We start from the raw sequence: 16,978 nt of genomic DNA on the forward strand, positions 1-16,978 counted from the left end.
TAATTTATCTTTACATTATTCATAAAATAAAGAACCAAGCAGATGATATTCTAAAAGTTTTCGTTTCATTCGCTTTATTGAAATCAGCGGCAATTCGAACCACACAAGCTAAGTCTTGTCTTTTAAAACAAATTGGAAAAGGAAAAATACTAAATTTTTGCACCTTTTTTCCTACTAGAAGTAGAACCGTTTTCTCTTTTCGCTACCGCATTTAAATTACAGCAAAGGAAAGGTTCTTGAGAGTTGAAGGTTGGCGCTCGGAATCGGAACTATAGTTACAATTACATTTAAACCTTCGGCTACATTTACAGCTCAGTGTGTTGACCTCCCTCTTCGTTTTTGGTTGAATTTTCTGAAAATAAATTAAACAATATTACTTTCTGTTTAAGTTGTCTGATTTGTGGCGTCGCACCTTCGGAATGTAAATTTTGACCTTCTTCATGCTCGAGCTCGTCGACCTTGGCCTGCAGTCGCTTGATTTCCTGGTCGTAGAGTTTCCACTCTGGCACGATTCGCTGGGCTGCGGTAAGTTTAGCCTCCTTCGTGAGAGGATTATTACAGAGATCGATGGTTTTGGCATGCTGGAGCGTTTCACTGCTGCACCAGGTTTCGCACCAGAGCCACTCCTGTGGCAGCGACTTGATGGCCACCTGGTGAATCATGTTGTTCGGGAGATCCTGGTCCAGGTTGGACAAACTGTTGGGATCCTGGCTAAGGGCTTGGTATTGGCCACGGATGCGATCACCCGCAGCGATCCGCCGGAAGCGTTTCAGATCGACCACGTAAAGCGCTGAAATGTGATATCTCCGGCCTTGCAGATGGTTCTTCCAGTAGCCTTGCTTCCAGAAGCGAAAACCTTCCATCTCCTGACGCGAATCGCAGAACGGCGTGTATCCGTACGGGGCACCGCCCAGGTCGAAGTCGTTCAGTTCCTTCATGTCGGCTCGAACGATCTGGTCAGCATCGACGAAAATGATTTTTTTCACGTCAAGCGGAAACAGCACGTCCAGGAAGAGAATCTTGTAGCCCCAGATAATTCGCTGTTTTTCAGTTTGCTGGTGCAGCCACCGCGGCCACTTGTACTGGACCAGCTCGTACTGAAAACCGTACTCTTCTGACATGTGCGGCAAGAAGTCGATAAACTGCGGAGACAGGTAATTCTTCAGGAACCAGAACTTGACCGGAGTTTTCGTGTGCTTTAACAGCGACAGCATCATGATTCTAAGCAGTCGTTCGTACAAATGACCCGAAGCAACCGAGAAGATGTTCAACACTTCCTGATCTTGGCTTTCTCCCGTTCCGACAATCGAGCTTATCGAGTCCCAAATGCCACCGTGCGAATCCTTGTCGTCACTTAGCAGATCGGCGTTTGCTTTGCCTGGCTTCTTCGTGACTCGCAGTTTCAACACGTGCGAACGTAACGAACTTATCACAACCCGCGTACCGTCTTCAGCCGAATGGATCGTGTTGGGACCGTCGGCGCTGGTAATGTCGTAAATATCGGCGCTTTTACCGTGACGCAACTTCAATATCCATGCCCCAGGGTTTGCCTTCAGTTGGAAATATCCCAGGTTGGCCATCACGATCGTGTCCACTACGATGGGCTGCTCTTCGGTTCCCAGTGTAATCTGCAGCCCTCTCGGCGGTGACCCAGTTGTGGTATCGAAACAGTGCCCCTCCAGCAGCAGATATTCCAGCTCGTACTCGCTGTGAACTGGTCCGTTGATTTCGGAAAGCTTGATATTGTCCAAATCATAAACCGAACGAACCGCTTCCACGAGCCAATTTTCTGGAACCTAAAAAAGGAAAGAAAATTGTTAAACTGTGCCACTCTCAAACCTAACCGGACATTACATTCAAACTCTGCGTGAGCAATGGATTCGCTGGAACGCCAACGAATTTGGCATACGGTCCCGGCGATAGCTTCCCATCGGCAGTGAACTGCAGTTCGGGTTCAACCACAAAGCGATAAAAGCTGCAAGAATAAACACAGTTATAAAATGCTTTTGTGCAACTTTGGCTACACTCACGTTTTTATGGGCATATCGCTATGTCGGTCAACAGCACACAGAATCAACGTAACGTGGCAGTTGATTACATTTCGCAGCAGAACCAGCAGGGATGACAGCTTTTGGGCACCCCTAGAGGCGGGATCGAGCACGGCGACGATCTCGAAGAATGGCAAATCGTTCGACTTGGGTGGCAGCTTCACGACGGTGTGATTGTCCTGGATTTCCGACGGAATTGCAAACCGAGACTTTGACTGCTGTCGGGGCACGAGGATGGAGACCAGCTTGAAAATCGTATCGCTGGTCACCTCCACGTTGTCCTCGTCCGATGAAGCTTCCTTCAGCGCGCGTCGAATTTTATCTGTGTACTGCAAATTGATAAACTTTTCCAGCAGTCCAAAGTCTTCCGAATCGAAATATTCTTCCTCGTCGAACGGACCCAGCACTCGCCCATTTGCAACCAGTCCATTTTTGGACGCTTTCATTTTCAACACTCGCTGGCAGTAAACGCGAAGCATTTTCAGGTGAACCTGCGTGGCTGGCAAGAATCCTGAAACCGACTCCGGGACATCGTACTGCTTTTCTTCGTCGGCTAGCTTCAGCAAGTTCAAAATCAGCTCGGTTGCCTCATCCGGTTGAAGCGTGTTGATGGCAGCCCAAGCCAGAGCGTTCAGATCCTTTTTCGCCTCAGACCTACTCGCATCGGCTCCGTCAGAATTTGGAATGAACGCAACGCGTGTTCCGCTGGTTGATTTCTGCAAATTAAACAAGAATTTAGTTCAACTCTACGTTAAACAAAGCTTGCAAACTTACCATAAATCGAACGGCATTCTTCAACAGCTTGCGCCCACTCGGTTGCTTCAAGTCGGCCACAACCCACACGGTGTGGAAGTGCAAGCGGTGGCCCAAAAATTTCTCATACGTAGATTTGCCACCCATATACTTGAGATTCTTCATCAAGGTCGCGGTCAGGTCCGAGTTTGATAGTTGCGCCAATGCTGAAACATCCTCGAGATCCGGGTGGGGATTTCCGGACACATCCAGAAACGTGGGCTCATCGGTAGATAAAATTCGTTGGTTCAACCGTGGCATTACGTGGGGTTGCTTCATCAGGAAATCAATCACCGGCTCTCCGTCATTCAGATCGCCTTTGTAGACCGCTTTCTGAATTGTTGGAGTTTGCTGCATAATTTCCGTCAGAATCGTCTCCTCGAAATCGTCCGAGTTGAGAGTATTTTGTGGCAACAAAACTCCGTTCAACAGTGCCTGCGGTGTTGCCTTAAGTCCCAGCCGACCGACAAACTCTTGCGACAATTGGCGACCGTAATCAAAGTCGGAATCCTCCCCGATGATTTCGTCGATTTCCTCCATCTTGAGCTTTGAAAATGATTTCTTCAGCTGCTTCCTCACGTCCTCGTGTTTGATTTGGCGTTTTTGTGTGGTGGAAAAAAGCTGTTGAGAGAAAGACACATTGTATTAACATTTTCCACAGACTACCAGGCCGTTACTTACATCCGTTAAAAATCCCAGCGCATCGGTGGAACCCTTCTTTTGATGGGCATAGTTGAACGCACAGGTAATTGCTCGGTAATCCTTCTCCTCGGCAGATCCTCGCGTGTCAAAGACAAGCCCAACGCGAACAGGAGCGGAATGCACGACGAAACTTTCGGCCAGTTTGACGATGTCTCTGCCGGTGCTTTCGTCCGCAGTGGGATCAATCACCAGTACCAAGTTGAAAAGGTTCTTGCGAATATTTCGCAGCATTCCCGGGAACGTCGGTCGTAGCAGATCCATTACGCTGCCCGGCCATCGTTTGTACTGTGCATCGTTTTCCAGATCGTTGATCCACGTAATGGCCGAGTCTCGGATGTCGATCGCAAACTCCTTTGCAGTGGACGCCAAATCTAGCCCGAGAAGAGGCGTTGCCGTCTTTCCGCGGATGTTGATCTTGTTGAGACCTTCCAGTACGCGCATTTCGGTTCTCAGGGTATCGAGCAGCGTGATTGTGTCGATCGTATCGGCATCAAAGAATAGACCGTTGAGGAAAAGTGCGGAATCTGGCGGCTGAAGATTCAAGTTGCGGCCCAAAATTTCAATGTTGTGTTTCATCTCTTTTTTGAAATCTTCCGAAACGGTTTGCCCCAGCAATGACTTGGCCTGCGTTGGAAAGTTCTGGGCGGTGAATTGCAATATTTGAAGAGCTTCTTCGCCTTGAATTTGGGCAATACGTTGTGCCGCCTGAAGACCCAGTTCTTGAAATTCCCACGCTTTGAGGGGAGCAATTTCTTCGTGTTTCTCTAGCAAAGCATTACGAAACCGGTCAAGCGAGTGAGATAGATGCGGAAATCGTCCCTTAAGTTTGATAAAATCAAATCCTTCAACTTCGGATTCGAGAGAATCATCATTTACAATCGCTTCCTGTTCCTGCTGTCTAGGAGAATCATCCTGGCTTTTGTACTCCTGGCTTTTGAGGTGCAGTTCTACGCCATAACCGGACAGTCTCATCTTTTTGCTCGATATCTTCTTGACAAAGTGTCGAAACACGTACTTTACCTTGCCTGTGTCGGCTTCCGCTTTGAGCACGTCGTGGAAATCCTTAAACTGTGTTGTGCCAATTTGAGCGTAAAGGATCGCCGTCAGGGAGTTATTCTCCGAGCCTGAGTAAATGTGGTCCAGGCTGTACGTCTCAACGTTGGCTTGATCTTTGTCGGATGATTTGAGAATGCTTCTGAGCTCAGTTTGATCACACGCTACCTTCCCTCCCACGCTTACGAATGCTGACGTATCACAGTCTCCCTGTTTTAGCACTTCTTGGCCGATTTGCAGATGTGCCTGTACCTTTGGCGAAAAACTATGCAACGAAAGCGCCAACTTGAGTAAATTGGTCTGACCAACTCCCAGCAGGGTTTCGGCAAGTTGTATGGCTTTTCGGTACCGTCCTTCTTCGGTATCTATAACAGTACATAAAACTTTACAAATCAAATCCTACGAAGTCTTTACATTTGATAAATACCAATCGAATAAAGTCCGCCAGGAATTTTGCTGAGCAAATCGATGTAATCCCAGAAAAGGTGCGCGTTTTCTTCTTCGATGAACTCGGCAATCTCCAGCTGGACAGGCGTTCTGCCCCATTTTGCCGACAGTTGAGTCGTGATGGGATGGCTCTTGGACTCACAGTAAACTCCGGTCATAAGCCAGCAGACCACGGCAAGCAGCAAATAGTGATATTTTTCCATTATTGATCCTAGAACAAGCCACCATTAGGAACATCCCTGCAACAATATTCAATTAGGAAACTTACGTGTAAAGCTATGGAACTTTGTAACCTCAAACAACACCAACACTAAGCAGAAAACGGCATCTTAGTCCAAATGATTCCGCCGAAATTACACGCACTATCCTGCGGGAAGCAGTTTTCCCGATTTCAAGAATCGAAAAACTACTGATATTCAAACGAATTACGCCAGAAAAGTGAATATTTTCACCGTAAAAAGCTGCGATAATGTCCGGCAAGTCCGATTGTTTTGACTTGACACATCACCGACGACGACCAATGAACGCGAAACACATCCACAGAGAAGAGAAGGGAACCTCCAAAGATAAAAGAAATAAAAGGAGTTTTGCCATGAGTGATGTTTTGTTCGCGTAGGTTTGTTTCATTTTTTTGCGCTTTTAAAATGAACACGAACTTTTGACGCAAGTGTTGATTTAAAAATAAAGGTACATATTTATAACAAAAAAAAATTAATTTTAATATATTACCGTTTTAACTAATATCGACTTATATGCTGCCATGTGCAATAATGCGGGCATCGCCAATACGAGGCGCCACCAGTCAAATGGCCCAGGGTTTTTTAGGAGTCACAATTTCTCTTCTCTGACGGCATCCCGGTAAAACGCCAGGGCGGCATATTCTTGAAAAAATCTGTATTTGCTTTGAAAAGTCTACAGCATTGTTGACGCAGGACTACGTCATATTCGAAGGTACTACATTTTCGTTTGACACTTTTTTAGTTTGTACTCCGTTGCTTGGTCAAAGTCAAACTAAAAAGTGACGAACTGTCACTTTTTACACGGCGCTCACGCACACTATCAAAACAAACGTTTGGTAGTGTGTGTGAACTCCGTGTAAAAGGGGTGTCAAACTAAAACGTGACCCCGTTCGTTTGACAACAGTTGGTGTCAAACCATCGGGGTTTGAGTGTATCCTTTTTTCAAGTTCACCCGTCGTCACCCTTTAAAAGGGTATCGAAAATGTGCTGAATTTGACATACCCTTTTAAAAGGGTGACGCGGGGTGAACTTTAAAAAAGGATAGAAAGTATCCTTTTTGAGGATTGAAAGTCCCTTTTGAGGGATACTTCTGACTTTGAGTGTAGGGTGCCATATACAAAGTAGTGGACCAACGTAACTATAGAAGAAGCAGCCCGCCCAAGAGAGCTTAGAGCCCAGAGCAGCAGCAGCAGGAGAAGGAAGTGGCCAGAGCTCCAGCTTACAAAAGATGCGCGCATAGCCATCTCGTCAACCAGTTGTCTCTCGAAGACCTGACCGTGTGGATCTTTAGAGAAAAAGGGGGTGAGGACTCTTCGGAGATGCCCTCAACCCTCGTCCCTCGTCACAACCCGCGCTCGCTGCCTTCTAGCCAGTCGTGAGATGAGCCGTGCGGTTGTCAAGCACGAGGGGGTAAGGACTGCCCAACATCTCCGGTAACATCACCAGCATCAGGGTTGCGATCCCCACGCGATCGTGAGAAGGAGCGCTGCGTGAGCTAGCTCACGTTCGCTCCGGATTTTTTCTGCTCATGTTTGCTCGTCACTCGCGCTCTTAATTCGCTCATTGGGGCGCTCCTTAGAATATTTTTAGCTTGAACTCGTTGTTGGTAATCAGAACAGGATGGCTTTATGGCTTTCTCAGCCATTAATAAAAGGCTTGTTTTGCTAATTGACTAAAAAATCAAAAATTTTAATTTCAATTACCCTAAATAAAGATTTTTTCTAAACTTAAAACAAAGGAACATCGACAATCAAAAGTGATACATTACTTATTTCCTGATATTATCCTCTGATCCTTATCTTATGCTTATTTAGTGGGTGTTTACAACAAAAATCCAGAAAATTTTATTTATCTCTTCAAAAGCATTTTTTCTCGGTTTGAGCATGAGCATGAGCATGAGAGACCACCCATGGTTGTCCTTCTCCGTTGCTGAACAGGACCATAATATCCCATCAACACAACCGGTCACACGCTTCAACGATCAAATGATGTTTCCCTTATCAACAGCATGCATGAATGCGCTGAAAAGATAAAACATCACGATCATCAAAACTAGAGCCGGTGCGAATAGGAAACAGTCGTTGGCCACCAACGGCGCCCGCCATGTCAGTTTGTAGATCTCGAGGGAATGGGACGGGAATGTTAGTTAGCACAGGCTGCTACCAAGGGTGGGTTCTATACGATATCCACACCCCCGCGTGTGCCGGAAAACTACTTCTACTTGGGATTTTGTTAGTGGGTAAGGGTAATGGCCAGGATTCAACATAGAGGATGATGATGCGACCCAATAATCAATAAATTTTGTTTAATGGTGTTGTTCGACATGTTTGAATAGACGTGCACCTTCTGTGCAAAAACTTTGACGTGTATATTTTTCCGTGTACTTGATTGAGCCAAAATAAAGGAGTAGAGTTTAGCGTGTAACAGAAAAAGGCAAGACGCGCGCGTTTTTACTCGATCCGTTCGCGGAAAGAAAAAATCCGAAAATCGAGAAAGAATACAGTCCACTCGAAGTAAAACGGGAAACATTGTGGTCCTACACGAGCCGGATGCTGGAGTAGTGTTCCGGGAGTGAATTTGACGGATTTTCGAAGGAAAATCCGATTGCGATCACGGTCGACGTGTCCGTGTATGCGCGTGTGTGTGATGTCGAGGGCGTAGCACCCACGCTGTGAAAGGTGCGCGATCCGACAGCCAGTGCTGGTGGAAGACCGGGAAGTGCTCCGGAAGATCGGAAAAAGTTTCCGAAAGACTGGACAAGGGGTCCGGAAGTGACGGAGAAATCCGATCCGATCGCGCGGCCGACGTGCCCGCGTGTGAGTGTGTTTGAGGAGCGTCGAGGCGTAGCCCCACCTAGCGACGGGCATGGAAAATGCTGAGAACGCCCAAAGGTGGTAAGAAGAAGACGCCGAAGAAGAAAACTCCCGCGAACAGTGCGAAAAAAAGTGACGCTCAAAAGAGCGAGACGAAAGACAAAAGTGAAGTGAAAGTGGTTCCGGTGACGCCGATTAGCGAGCAGCTCCAAGAACAGCGCCGAAAAGAGGAAACGCGGAAGATGGAGGAGCAGCTGAAAGTGCTGATGCGGCAGCGGGACGCGGTGGCGGAAAAGCTGGAGCGGGTGAAAGCTGCAATCAAGACTACGCCGGAGCAACCGAACCAACACCTGAAGAATCTGCACTTCCTGAAGTTGCAGTTGAAGACGGTGGAGGCCTGCTACGGAGAGTACAACGCGTTCCAGAACCAGGTCTACGGACTGGTACTTACACCAGATGAGGAGAAGCAGCATCGAGCATGCTACCTGAAGTTTGAGGCGCTGCACAACAATCTGACGATCCAGCTCAACGAGTTGATCGAGAAGCTTTCGAAGCCGAGCGTCGCGCTCGTCCCAGCGGGGCCCGCGACTGCGGTTGCCCCGCAATACCTGCCGCCCCTCAGAGTGCCCTTACCGAAGTTCGACGGCACTTACGAGAACTGGTTCTCGTTTAAGTGTATGTTTAAGAGCGTGATGGACCGGTATCAAGGCGAGGCTCCGTCGATGAAGCTGTACCACCTTCGAAACTCGCTGGTTGGGAAGGCGGAAGGCGTGATCGACCAGGACATCATAAACAACAACGACTACGAGGCAGCGTGGGCTCTCTTGGTGGAAACCTACGAGGACAAGCGAGTGATTATCGACAAGCACATCGAAGCTTTGTTCAATCTGCCGAAGATCACAAATGACGACGCCGTCGCGTTCCGGAAATTGATTGACACGTGCGTCAAGCACATCGAGGCGTTGAAGAATCTGCAACTTCCTGTCGACGGATTGGGTGAGCAGATGCTGATGAACCTGCTGGCAGCACGGATGGACAAGGAGACGCGGTTGGCGTGGGAATTGCAACGAAAAGCCGGAGAGCTACCGACGTACGCGGCCACGATCGCGTACTTAAAGGAGAAGTGCCGAGTTCTGGAGGTGGTCGAGCAGTGCAGTGAAACAGTGGAAAAAGTGAAGCCGCACAGATCGGTAGCGATGCTGATAGCTGGTACGCAGAAGTGTTCCGTATGCAACCGGCAACACGGTTTGAACGGGTGCGAGCAGTTCAAGGGAAAATCCGTCAACGAGAAGTACAACCATTTGCGGAAATGTGGGTTGTGCTTCAACTGTTTGAGGAGAGGACATCGCGTGGCAGCTTGTACTTCCATGAGCACCTGCAAGATCTGTGGCAAGCGGCATCACACCATGCTCCACACTGATGGAGTGAAGAAGCAGATGGTCGTTCCGATTTCGCCGGCGCCGATTACGCCGAAGCCAACGGACAAACGCCGGCCAGGCCCTGCAAGGAAACAGACCCTTCTTTCGACCGCCGTCGTACTCGTCAACGGCAGAAGCAGCGGCCTGCACTTGTGTCGGGCGCTCATAGACTCCGGGTCGCAGCACCACTTCGTCACGGAACGATTTGCCAACAAACTGGCGATCAAGAAGGAGCGTGCCAACTACCAGGTTAGTGGTTTGCACGAAAGCCAAACGAGGATCAGCAACTTGGTCCGAACGACGGTGAAGTCCCGCGTCACTGATTTCTCGACTGAGCTAGAGTTGTTGGTCACTCCGAGAATCGTCGCTGACCTGCCGCCGGAATCAGTCGACATCACAAGCTGGAACCTGCCGCCAAACATTGAACTCGCCGATCCAAGGTTCAATTCGGCAGGTCAGATTGATATGCTCTTGGGAGCTGGATTGTTCTGGAACCTGATCAAGTCTGGGAAAATCACGCTGGCGGAGAACTTGCCCTCGCTTCGAGAAACTGAGTTCGGATGGGTGGTTGGCGGTGTCTTGAAGCATGCAGCAGAGTGAATCTACAAGAGCATGGATGGCGAATTGAAATGTTGAATAGACGTGCACCTTCTGTGCAAAAACTTTGACGTGTATATTTTTCCGTGTACTTGATTGAGCCAAAATAAAGGAGTAGAGTTTAGCGTGTAACAGAAAAAGGCAAGACGCGCGCGTTTTTACTCGATCCGTTCGCGGAAAGAAAAAATCCGAAAATCGAGAAAGAATACAGTCCACTCGAAGTAAAACGGGAAACAGGTGTGATGTATTATGCATTCTCAAGGCAAACAGTCGGAGGATGCGGATGAGACTATTCCCGGTTATTTGATGTTGAGTTTAGCATAAATGATTCAATCTTAGACAGCCGGCTGTGGAAAGATCAAACCAACTAAAATTCGAAAACGCGAAACCGCCCGGACCGAAAAACACACACAATCGGAGGGACAACAAAGACGGAAACGGCAACGAAAATCCTGCGCGAGGACCGCGACGCACACCGTTCAAATTCTCCAACGCAACTCACTTCAAAAGCATTTTTTCTCGGTTTAACAAATAACAGTTAAAAATCAGTATGTTTATCTATGTTGATATGGTAAAAATAATAAAAGTCATCAACTAAATTTAATACCGTAAACTGGGGTCAATCGGGACACATGGGGCAAATTAGGACAGCAGTTTTAACCATGTTGGAGCACAGTGTTCAAACAACAACACAATTCTGAATCTTTGTGGGAGGAAGAAGCATGGGGACGCACGAAAACTGTCATCTTAGGGTCGGGCTGGGACACACCCCACCCGAAGTAGCGAAATTCGAATTACCGAATCTGCTCTGTAATAGAAATGAGGTGAGGAAGGCTATATTTCCCAGCAATTTAAAAACGTTCAATAATTCTGTACCAAGTTCTGTACAATGAGGATTTTTGCAGTATGCTTTACCTGTTGAGAAAAATTGAAGAACATCACTCATTCATTCAATGTCCGTATATTAAAAACAGGGGTGCCCAACCTTTGTAATATTAATATTGTTTAATATTGGTTGAAAAGGTAAACAAGTCTTTCTCATAAAATTATTTTAATATTTTTTCTAGTATTAAACAAATTATTAAAAAGTGTTGTAAATATGAATAATATATTTTGATTCTATGGGCTAGTATGGAGATCGGAAGGAAAGGGGTCAAGAAACAGCTTTACGAACAGCAGAATAAAGGAGAGGGAGCGATTTCTTGGGGCTTTTCTTCACCCTCTCTGACTTGCTTGCGCTGCCGCTGCTGCCCATTTGATTTTTTCTTGACCGGTTCCTTCCGAAGTTACGCACCGCTTACGAAAGAAATACAACATAATTTTCAACAATTGGTGTTGATTTATATTTATGTGCTTAAAATTGAATTAAATACCCTGATATCAATATTTTTTTTTTAAATACACTCAACCCCGATGACTTTTTCGTTTGAAATGTTTTTAGTTTGTACCCCATTAGTTGGTCAAAGTCAAACTAAAAAGTGACGAACTGTCACTTTTTATGCGGCGCTCACGCACACTATCAAAACAAACGTTTGGAAGTGTGTGTAAACTCTGTGTAAAAGGGGTGTCAAACTTACAAGTGACCCAGTTCGTTTGACAACAATTGGTGTCAAACCATCGGGGTTTGAGTGTATTCAAATTCAATTGGTCGTTGCATGTTTCTTAAAGTTTAATATCCTTAACACAAAAATGCAAGAAAAAAATCAATGAGGCATGATAAAATGTATTGAAGCGAAATTGGGATGCAAATTACAAAAATACAGTTTTGTGTTGTTGTGCACCTTTACTGAAATATTTTACAAAATATTTAAAAGTTATTTTAAAAACACACAAATATAAACAGTGTAGGATAATATATATTTTCAATTCGTTATTCTTTGAATTTCTGAGTTTACGAAAAAAATAGTGTTGCTGCATGATTTCTTGGCTAATTTTGGGATTTTTTTTAATGTTAAACAATATTTGCCGCAATCTTCATTTTAAGTGTGACCAATTTGCTTTTTTAACCTTTTTTCAAAAGAAACTATATCGCTAAAAACTTGTTTTGATGAAATACATCATTGCTTGCTCGATAATATATTTACAAAATCAATTTGAATCATGTTCCTCAACTAAAACCTGATTAAAATTTTAATTAAGTGTCTTTTTGTACATTTTAAGACAACAATTCAAGTTTTTTTTTCATATAGATATTTTACCTTTTTGCCTTCCTCACGTTACTGAGGAAAGGCTATAAAATCACTCGAAAAATGAACTTCTCAATTAGACCTCCTAGACCCACCTTGTGTGTGGTGGGATGTTGATCAAAAAATTGTCACTCGATTATCTCGACATTGGCTGAACCGATTTTGTCTGTTTTGGCGTCATTCGATCCGTCTTGGGGTCCCATAAGTCGCTATTAAAAATTATGCAGTTTAGTAAAGTACTTCAAAAGTTATGCTAAAAAACGATTTTAACAAAAGTCCGGAAGATTGTAAAAAGGGTGGTTTTTGTAAGAATACCCGTCATGCTATACATTTTCAGAAAGGTATTTAAATAGTAGTTTATGCAACAAGTTGCAAAAAGAAGATTTTTTCAGCACGAGTTGTACATTTATCCAACGAGGTTTACCGAGTTGGATAAATACGACGAGTGCTGAAAAAATCAAGTTTTGCAACAAGTTGCTTACAACATTTTTTGCAATTCCAAAAAACGCTTCATTAATGGAATTTTATGTCAAACATGCATGTGTTTAGTAAATTCATAGTTCAAAACAAAACAAATATTGAAAAATGTTACTTTTCGATACTAGTGTTGAAAAGATTAACTTTTCAGCACCCATTTCAGTGTTGAAAAGTAGAACTTTTCAGCACTGTTATTGAAAGGTATTAATTTTCCATTCTGTTATTTTTGGTAGGGAAAAGTAGGCCGTTTCGTTTCTCCAGAAGGACAGGAAAAGTTGACAGTTTCACAGTGGAATTGCAAAAAGACCTTTTTGCAATTCCGTCGTGAAACTACTTACTTTTCCTGTCATTCTTGAACGACGAAATAGCCTACTTTTCTGTACCAAAAATAACAGAATCGAATAGCAACACTTTTCAAAATAAATGCTGAAAAGTTCTACTTTTCAGCACTCAAATGGGTGCTGAAAAGTTGAACTTTTAGCACTTGTTTAGAAAAGTAACACTTTTCAACATTTTTTTTATTTAAACGGTTTATTGCAAGGTTTATTGACAAAATACATAAAAATTTGACATAAAATTTCACTCAGTGTGTGTTTTTTGGAATTGCAAAAAATGTTGTATGGAACTCGTTGCAAAACTTGATTCTTCAGCACTCTTCGTATTTATCCAACTCGGTGAACCTCGTTGGATAAATGTACGACTCGTGGTGAGAAAGTCCTCTTTATGCAACATGTTGCATAAACTGCTATTTCAACGCGTCTAACACATTGAAGATAAAACAAATCTATCAAAAGTTATAAGCACTTAAGTGTTATTTATACGCTTTTTGGAGGCCGGATCTCAGATATGTTGATGAAAACATTGTCCGGATCTCTCATGCGACCTATCGTTGTAGGTATTCAAAAGAGCTTTCCAACGCGTCCAAAACATTGAAGATCTGACAACCCTATCAAAAGTTATAAGCACTTCAGAGTTATTTATGCACTTTTTGGAGGCCGGATCTCAGATATTTTGATGGAAAAGTTGTGCAAATCTATCATGCGACCTATCGTTTTATGGGTATTCAAAAGACCTTTCTAACGCGTCCAAAACATTGAAGATCTGACAACCCTATCAGAAGTTATAAGCACTTAAGTGTTATTTACGCACTTTCTGTATGTTGTATAGCACCCTTTAAATGTGAGGAAGGCGCCAACCACCTAAGGGTGGATTTAGTATCGTTTTTAAAATTTATTTTCTTGTACCATTTTCAGTTTACTAATTGATTCTGAAAATATCAATATAGAAATGATAAGAATCAAATTCACAATACACAATGTTTGAATTTGAAAAAAAAAACACATTAAAAAACAGGAAAATCCAAATAATAAGCTGGATTAGCAACATTTTATTTATGAAGCAAAAATAAAACTTAATGTTCCTGATTTAAATTTGATCTCGAACCTATTTTTTTTTTTAATTTGGACATTCAATATTGTATTCAATATTTCATTATAAGACTTAAGGGCCATTCAAAGAACTATTTTGAAAAGCAGTCGAGGGCCGGATGAAATGGCCTCACGGGCAGGATCCGGCCCGCGGGCCGGACGTTGGGCAGGCCTGATTTAAAGGATGGATTACTTTGTCATTCATTAAGTTATACCTGTTAACTTCAACTCATTGCACGTTGGCACAGCGCTGTATACTTCCATTCATATATGCTGTAGCTATTCATAGGACTTAAAAGAGGGAGTAAAACATATGCCTTTCCAGCATTGTACACCTATCTCTTTCATTCATTCATATAATCAACTCTCTTTCCTAATGGCATTCCATTCGGTTCATGGTTCTCTTTTGCTTAAACGCCGAAACCGAAGCATTGGTGCCAGTTTTACTTGATCTATGTCATGATCATTATTGAAAGGTTGCTGCTATCACATGGTAGTGATCTTAATTCATCGAGCTGAGGTGATAACTAACCTTTCACTTGTTGAGAATCCACACATTACATCTTGTTTCATCCATCAATCGTTAGATAAGTTTTAAAATGAGTATCAATTCTCTCCGAGAGTCGCCAACATTAATGGCAACACTGTCCAATTACCATTCAAGCCACCTTTCTTCGTCTCACGGCAGCAGCAACATTTCTCTCTCAGATTTGCTTTGGCTCAGTACGTTTTTAGCTTTGGAGTGATCCGGACGATACACACTCTGTGCTGTTGTCCCGTGAGGATCAATTTCACATATTTTTATTTGCACTATTTTTATGTGTTTCGTACATATCTGTGTTCTCTGTACTGCTTTGTAGTGAACTACCGTGTTGAACGTTAGAAATTTGGCGGTATTTATTTTAAAAGAGTTTTCTTTTTGTAAAGTGAAGTGAGATATAAAGCCATGAATTGGTGATTTAGTGCAAAAATTTCAAAAATCATTAAGCACAGGAACTGTGATTGTGTAGGGGAGTAAAATCTCGTTCATTGAGTAAAATTTGGTATTGGCGGCCGTGTAGTGGTGCGATGTTGTCCGTCCGTTCATCCCTCTCATAAGAAAGTGGCAGAGCGTGAATCGTCGGTGTTGCACTTTGCTGGTTGAACAGAAGAAAGGAGCGAGTTGGGAGAGAAGCATCATTGAGAGTATCAGACCGCCGCAGCTTGTTTGTGTGAGTGCTGGTGTGCGGTTTTTGCTTCGGTGGCGCGCGAGTGTGTGTAGTGTGTAATTAGTTTTCTTTGCGAATTCCGGAAAAAAGTTTATTCGCCGAGGGGCAATATTGCGGATTGCGCTCGGGATTAGGTGATAAATTTGTACAAAAGAAGAAAAACTTATGCCGAAGTTTGGGTGTGTGCACCGGTGAAATACCACCTCCCAGGTGAGCTCGGGGCTGTGTGCGTGCGTGGTTCAGAACTAACACTCGGCCAGCAGGAAAGGTGAGCGGTATACTAAAGTTTGCAGACTTAATTAGAGGAAGCCGGTTCTGGTAGGAAGTCATTCACAGATTTGAGCAGTGTGCTCTCGAATTGGCCACAGTCTGTAATTAACAAGTACTTCGCGAGTGTGTTGTTTGTGCGCGCAAAAACTATGTCCGTTATTGTGTAACTTTCCAAGTCCCAGTACATCTCGGCAAGAACGGAACGCTTACTGGACTTCCGTAATAACCACTTGAGCCGTACACACAAATCATAAGAAATATGGCAGTCTTGAAACGGCCAACATTGCTAATCAGCTATGCTGGCTGGTTGCACTTGTTGATTCTGTGCGGCTGTTATTGGCACGCATCGAACGCCAACACGGTTCCTTTGGCTGGACCAATCGGCGGAAATAGCAGCGAAAACCAGCTGCAGTTGCACAACGAGAGCACTCCCTCCAGCTCGAATGGCGGCAAACGAACCTGCTCCACTGTGCATCCCATCTTCGAGCAGCGAGGCTTCAATGTGGCAAACTGGCCAGTCGACCCAGTTACAGGTGAGTTGTTGTGTTTCATTATCAGAACATTAGACCTATCTATATCTCGGTAGATAGCACGTATCAAGAGTGATTTCCATTCCCCACTTGCTCTAAAGTTTGGCTAAAAATAATTGTAAAACTTTTCATGGACGCTGATTTTTTATAAGGACTTTTAATAAAATATTCTAATTGACTGTTTTATTAGGATTAATAACTTGCATTATGTCGTTTTACGCATAACTGTGTCATATTCTTTGGATCGATTTCGCGGATTTCTAAACGTACGACGCTTTTTGTCCCAGTAAGCAGTTTTCATGCTATTTATAATCTACTTGCTCCCAAAAAAAGTGATTTCGTAAAAACAGAACAAAGCAGAAGTTTGCAAGTGTTTTTTTCTTCAACAGGGTTTTAACATCAAACTCACCTTAAAATGACATCAAATCTGAATTGAAAGGGACAATATCGCGTTGAACGGATGTTTTTATTAGAAAAAAACGTGAACCTTTCCTATCATTTCAATGACATAGCTCATTAGAGTGGTGAAAATTTAACTTAAACGGACTAAATCTGTCAAAGAAGAGACTTTGTGTCAAGAAAAGCCTTGATTTGTTTAATAATCATAAAATCCATTTTTAACATGTTGTTGTCACACAAACCGTTATTGCGCTTAGAAAAATGTTCTATATCACATTGCATGATAACATCAGCAATTAAACATTCATTCTAAGACTCAATTGGGAAACATGGAAATTCGCAATTGAAATTATTCAAATAAATCTTCTCAGG

At 43.7% G+C, this 16,978-nt stretch overlaps 3 protein-coding genes across 4 annotated transcripts in view; 2 read left to right on the forward strand and 1 right to left on the reverse strand.

The window, feature by feature from the left end:
• Window positions 1-43: 43 nt before the first annotated feature.
• Window positions 44-5,841, reverse strand: LOC120427941 (UDP-glucose:glycoprotein glucosyltransferase). 2 transcript variants are annotated; one of them, XM_039592887.2, is made up of 9 exons: window positions 5,772-5,841; window positions 5,311-5,600; window positions 5,023-5,253; window positions 3,522-4,960; window positions 2,823-3,461; window positions 2,031-2,764; window positions 1,855-1,975; window positions 413-1,796; window positions 44-352 (listed from the first exon to the last, which is right to left on the reverse strand). In XM_039592887.2, the coding sequence occupies exons 3-9, from the start codon at window positions 5,243-5,245 to the stop codon at window positions 306-308; spliced, it is 4,587 nt and encodes a 1,528-aa protein (XP_039448821.1). In that variant the 5' UTR covers window positions 5,246-5,253; window positions 5,311-5,600; window positions 5,772-5,841; the 3' UTR covers window positions 44-305. The 2 variants fall into 2 exon arrangements, with proteins under 2 accessions (XP_039448821.1, XP_052567101.1); XM_052711141.1 differs by lacking the exons at window positions 5,311-5,600; window positions 5,772-5,841 and having other exon boundaries at window positions 5,023-5,263.
• A 2,312-nt stretch (window positions 5,842-8,153) lies between these two features.
• Window positions 8,154-10,112, forward strand: LOC120427937 (uncharacterized). Its single transcript, XM_039592882.1, has one exon. The coding sequence runs from the start codon at window positions 8,154-8,156 to the stop codon at window positions 10,110-10,112; it is 1,959 nt and encodes a 652-aa protein (XP_039448816.1).
• Window positions 10,113-14,921: 4,809 nt separating this feature from the next.
• Window positions 14,922-16,978, forward strand: part of LOC120427939 (glypican-6) — a 37,839-nt gene continuing 35,782 nt past the window's right edge. The window contains exon 1 of the mRNA XM_039592885.2: window positions 14,922-16,210. Within this exon, the coding sequence (XP_039448819.1) occupies window positions 15,937-16,210 (274 nt within the window). The 5' untranslated portion in view covers window positions 14,922-15,936. The remainder of the gene's footprint in view (window positions 16,211-16,978) is intronic.

The sequence above is a fragment of the Culex pipiens genome, chromosome 3 (assembly GCF_016801865.2).
Source record: "Culex pipiens pallens isolate TS chromosome 3, TS_CPP_V2, whole genome shotgun sequence".
NCBI classification, from domain to species: domain Eukaryota; kingdom Metazoa; phylum Arthropoda; class Insecta; order Diptera; family Culicidae; genus Culex; species Culex pipiens.

Coding starts and splice junctions, on each gene's coding strand:
- LOC120427941 (XM_039592887.2), bottom strand. CDS start 5,245: ATGGAAAAATATCACTATTTGCTGCTTGCCGTGGTCTGCTGGCTTATG. Junction 1,976..2,030: donor AGCGATATGCCCATAAAAAC/GTGAGTGTAGCC, acceptor TTATTCTTGCAG/CTTTTATCGCTTTGTGGTTG. Junction 353..412: donor TCAAAATTTACATTCCGAAG/GTGCGACGCCAC, acceptor ATTTATTTTCAG/AAAATTCAACCAAAAACGAA.
- LOC120427937 (XM_039592882.1), top strand. CDS start 8,154: ATGCTGAGAACGCCCAAAGGTGGTAAGAAGAAGACGCCGAAGAAGAAA.